The 5,582-nt window shown below is 38.6% G+C and overlaps 1 protein-coding gene across 1 annotated transcript; it reads left to right on the top strand.

Moving 5' to 3' along the window:
- Positions 1–2,217: 2,217 nt before the first annotated feature.
- Positions 2,218–4,999, top strand: LOC142750777 (olfactory receptor 11L1-like). Its single transcript, XM_075859755.1, has 2 exons — positions 2,218–2,286; positions 4,043–4,999. Exons 1-2 carry the CDS (start codon positions 2,218–2,220, stop codon positions 4,997–4,999), a joined length of 1,026 nt encoding a protein of 341 aa, XP_075715870.1.
- Positions 5,000–5,582: the final 583 nt, after the last annotated feature.

Here is a 5,582-nt window from a genome sequence, read left to right as displayed (position 1 = left end):
AAGCCACCATAGAGGTCTGGACCGGATGGATAAAAAGAGCTAGAATCTGAGACGTCACTGGTGAGTCACTCAATGTAAATGTTTATTCTGCCTCTAATCAGTAATGTAGTCACTGTATGATCTGCAGCGAGATGATGGGTGGTATGATTATGATAGGATTTATTTTTTGTGAAACGGCATCTCCCAGCATATCCTTAACATTGTTCGGGCCATGCTGGGAGCTGTAGTTTTACGCCGTACAAACCTATACAGCAGGGGTTGCACTAAATTGAGCTGTATTTGTGCTGGTGTTGTATTTATGTAATGAGCTTGGTTCTGGTGTTGTGTATAGAACCATATTGCTTGTAAAATGTACAAATGTTTTTATGCTCGCGTTACATAAAAATAAATGACACGTCGATTGGTAGAGAAAACAAACACGGCGAGGGGGAAGGAGATGTCGGGAAAGAGGTTGGGGGGGGCGCCAAACTGAATCTTTGCCCCGGGTGCTGGAGAACCTAGCTACGCCTCTGTGGAAACATAGCATTCAATAAGACCATAAGAAAAAATGCTAAGATTTTAAGGTGTGTTTAGTTGTATGCATTCGATAATGCAAAAACAATTGGTGTCTTGTTCTCATGAACAAATTTAACAAGCTAGATTGTCAGTTTCACTGACCTGTCACATACCTGCCAGTCAGTACACCGGGGATGGCTGAGATGTTGGGTGGCACATGCGTAGTGCATGTGGCTGCCAAACTAATTAAAGAATGGAGTGCCATTTTTTATATTTTTCTCTTCTGTTGCTTGTGCCAGTTGTAGTGGTTTATGCTTTATACCTTGCCTATGTTAGTATATTACGTACTATCTGCAGACTTACTTTTTGATCCTCAATTTCTTACCATAATATAAGTTTCACCAACTCTGTACTTCTAAATTACTGATCTATGTTTTTTGCTTTCACCTTGTTTGACTTTGTTAATTCGTTTTTGCCCGGTTTGCACTGTGTTCGGCTTCTGTACTCATCCTTTAGTGCTGCTCTTAATTGATATTCTTGTCCTGGCTAAACGACTACAAGACTTCAGTTGTTATAACATATTTCATTAAGTTTCCCTGTCCTAGTTCCATCCATATTACTCAGAGAATGAATTAGTGGAGAACCTCTGTGCACTGAAGTCCTGGGACCAGTGGAGAACGAAGACCCAAACCAGTCATAGATAAAATAGAGGCCCTACATGTGAGATGTGAAATGTGAGTTATTATGTGTATTAAGTTTACGACAAGCATGGAAAATGTTTTTTGTCTTTTTGTTCCATTCTTTTTTTGTATAATTTTTCTTATTTTTTTTTCTAGTCAATTTTAACATTTATTAGAATTTACTTCAATGTAAAAGTAAGACTTTAGATATTGTTCTTCATAAACATTTTGTTATGATTTTAATAAAGGAGCAAAAAGGAAAGACAAAATCCTTTAGGATTATATCTCAATCGATTAATTAAACTTAATTCATATATTATGTCTGTACACTGGGGAGGCTGATGGAGCCCTCTCTGGAGTCTCCAGCTATAGATCATTCCACACATGAAGGTATAAAATGACCGTATTATGAAGCTTTATACAATTTTTTTTACTATTACACTGGCTGGAGTCTTCAGTATGATTGTAGGGATTTCTTTAATTGTAACTTGGAATTCTTAAGGCTTTTCCTCTCATATTATAAGATACAGTATTTGAATATCATCACATATGGACGTTCTGCACAACACAGACAAAGCGGAGGTGGGCATTCGTGTGTTTTCTTTTTCTTTTTCTAATTCAGTGACTTGTAAGTAAGTTTAACCTCTATTGTGGGTAAAATATTTGTAGGTTTTCTAAGGCTGGGTTCACACGGAGGTTTTTGCAAGCGGAAAATCTGCCTCAAATTTCGATTTGGAAGTTTGAGGCGTATTTTCCCCTGCCTGCACGCCGATTTTCACGGCGTCTTTCTCTGCCTCCCATTGATGTCAATCGGAGGTCAGAGGCGTAAACGCCCGAAGATAGGACATGTCCCTTCTTTTTCCCGCGAGCCGGTTTTACTGTTCGCGGGAAAAAAACGCCTCCGCCTCCCATTAAAATCAATGGGAGGCATCTTTGGTCGTTATCTGATGAGTTTCCACGCCAAAAAACTAGTCAAAAGACTCCGTGTGAACTCACCCTTAGACATGCTTTCCTGGAGTATTTTAATAAAAATAAACTGATAATGCAGTATCAGCATGGCTTTATGAGGAATCAGTCCTGTGACACTAATCTAATCAGCTTCTATGAGGAGGTAAGTTCTAGACTGGACCTGCATAAAACTGGTGATGTTATATATCTAGACTGGACTCGGGTAAGGCTATTGATGTTGTGAATGTGGTGTATCTCGACTGGACCTGGGTAAGGCTATAAATGTGGTGTATCTAGACTGGACCTGAGTAAGTCTGTGGATGTGATGTATCTAGACTGGACCCGGGTAAGGCTATAAATGTGGTGTATCTAGACTGGACCTTGGTAAGGCTGTGGATGTTTAGTATCTAGACTGGACTCGGGTAAGGCTGTGGTTCATCTAGACAGTACCTGGGTAAGGCTGTGGATGTGGTGTATCTAGACTGGACCTAGGTAAAGCTGTGGATGTGGTGCATCTAGACTGTAACTGGGTAAGACTGTGGATGTGGATTATCTAGACTGGACCTGGGTTAGGCTGTGGATGTTGTGTATCTACACTAGATCTGGGTAAGGCTGTGGGTATTGTGCATCTAGACTGGACCTTGGTGAGGCTGTGGATGTTGTGTATGTAGACTGGACTTGGGTAAGGCTGTGGATGTGGTGTATCTAGACTGGACCTGGGTTAGGCTGTGAATGTTCATTTTCTAGACTGGACCCAGGTAAGCTGTGGATTTCGTTCATCTAGACAGTACTTCGGTAAGGCTGTGGATGTGGTGTATGTAGACTGGACCTAGATAATGCTGTGGATGTGGTGCATCTAGACTGGACCTGTGTAAGACTGTGGATGTAGATTATCTAGACTGGACCTGGGTAAGGTTGTGGATGTTGTGTATCTACACTAGTTCTGGGTAAGGCTGTGGATATTGTGCATCTAGACTGGATTTGGGTGAGGCTGTGGATGTTGTGCTTCTATCTATCTATCTATTTACAGTGTATGTATATATATATATATATATATATATATATATATATATACACAATAAAATGTGGTGGTATGAGGGATCACAGTGCATTAAATTACATATGCAATCAATAATGGGTTATGGTCTATAATTACTCAATAACACTGTACAAAAATACACCTCATCAGTTACTAGTATGTGAATACACAATCACTAGACAAGGGGTACATATGTATAAGTGACAAGATCCAAATTAGGATGTCTAGGGGTGTCTGTCTGTGGTCTGTACTTTGTCTTTTGGGGGATCAATATGCAAAACACAGGTTGGTACTTGACCTAATTTGGATCTTCGATACTTGTCATTTATACATCTGTACCCCTTATCTAGTAACCACATTTGATTGGATGTTATTATATATATATATATATATATATATATATATATATATATATATATATATATGTTGTGTGATGGCTTATATATGTATTTATAATATGTTCTAATACAGGTATTTTTTATATACTGGATAGTGCTAAATTTTGTACTATTGGTTATTACATTTTGGATTTATTATGTCTATATATGTTTCAATAGGTATTCTATATACATATTAGTTACTGGCATTGAGAAGTGATAGAGTTATTATGGTTGTTTTGCCTCTTTTAGATATAGATTTATATGTGTTTCCTATACCCTATGACTGTGACATTGTATCTTCTTACTATGTATCATTAGCATAGGTCATGAATATCCTGTCATCTTATTCAACATTATATATTTCATATTCTTATATATTCAAACACTGTAAATATAGAATTGGAGACATGAAATGAATTGGTTTATTTCAGTAGTTCAATCCGATTTTTATTGTTTGTTATCTTTTTCCTAATTCTTGTTCATGATAAAATGTATGTCAGGAGAGGAATCTGACCCGTGTTGTAGAAGTTCTTCTCTTGGGGTTCCAGAATCTTCACAATTTCAGAACACTTCTCTTCTTCCTTCTACTTTTGATCTTCTGTTTGACCATTTGTGGGAACCTCCTGATCATCACTCTGGTCTCCTACACCAAGAGCCTCCAAATTCCCATGTATTTCTTCCTAATGCAACTCTCCATTTCGGACATCATGCTGACCACAACCATTGTCCCCAACATGTTGTATGTCGTCCTGCATAAGCAGCAAGTTATGTATTTTGTAAGTTGTTGCATTCAGTTTTACTTTTTTGGTGTCTCGGAGTGTTCGGAATGTCTTCATCTTACCGTCATGTCCTATGACAGATATTTGGCCATTTGTTCCCCGTTACATTATTCTACCCTGATGGAACACGTGTTTTGTCAGAAACTGGTTTGCCTTTCGTGGATCCTGAGCTTGTCTGTAATGTGGATGGAAGTCGTGACTATCAATATGCTGCAGTTCTGTGGCCGAAACGTTATTGATCATTTTTTCTGTGATCTTTTTCCTCTTCTAGATCTTTCTTGTTCAGATACGTCAATGGTTCAAATAGAAATCATTCTGCTCAGTATTCCAGTGCTTGTCTTACCTTTTGCCTTCATTATAGGGTCCTATGTGTTCATCATTTCTTCTATTGTAAAGATCCCCTCCGTAACTGGTAGACAAAAAGCCTTCTCCACCTGTAGCTCCCACCTGAGTGTGGTCTCTCTCTTTTATGGGACGCTGTTTAGTTCTTATGTTCTACCACCCAGAGGACAATCCGAAAATGTAAGTAAGGTCATATCACTGCTATACACAGTGATGACCCCACTAACTAACCCCATCATCTACAGCCTGAGGAATAAAGAAATGAAGACCGCGTTAGATAAGTTTTTGTCACAATGTTTTAGCTGCATTCTGTCAAATAAGAAAAATATAATTTAATGAAACTATGGCCAAGTCTACAATATGATAAGCATAAAGTGCTAATAATAATCATTGTAATAAATATAATAAAAAAAAATTGCTTTTACTAGCTAAAGAATATACCCGCACACCCCAATACACAGAGCACTTAGACGTCCCTTATCTGACTAGTTCACCACCAAACCTGCTTGGCAAACACATATTTACTAGGTCATCCTTAGCCCCATAAATTGTTTTTTTTGTTTCCTTTTTAATTTCTTCTTTTCCACTTCCCCCAAAATCCATGGTGATTTTTCTCCCCACTTTACCTGACATGTTGGTCATTCAAACCACTCTTTTAGCGTCCCCTTATTACTCCCACCATGTTCTCCGGTATATGATCTTTTCAGATAATTACTTGCTGTTACGACCTTGTCCCGATCTCCTGCTCACGGCCGCCGGTTCTCTGCTAAGCTGTGGAACACATTAGGTCTCCATGATGACCTCTCCATTTTGGTGATATCACAGAAAAGGAGGTTTAAAAGTGAGGATCCATCTGAGAATCATTGCCTGTGGATGAGGTACATTCTGTAATGCTAGTTGCATCTGTCCTGACTATGAA

This window comes from Rhinoderma darwinii, chromosome 3, assembly GCF_050947455.1.
Source record: "Rhinoderma darwinii isolate aRhiDar2 chromosome 3, aRhiDar2.hap1, whole genome shotgun sequence".
NCBI classification, from domain to species: Eukaryota; Metazoa; Chordata; class Amphibia; order Anura; family Rhinodermatidae; genus Rhinoderma; species Rhinoderma darwinii.
The sequence above is the reverse complement of the archived record's forward strand: the minus strand, read 5'-3'. Positions and strand labels throughout refer to the sequence as shown.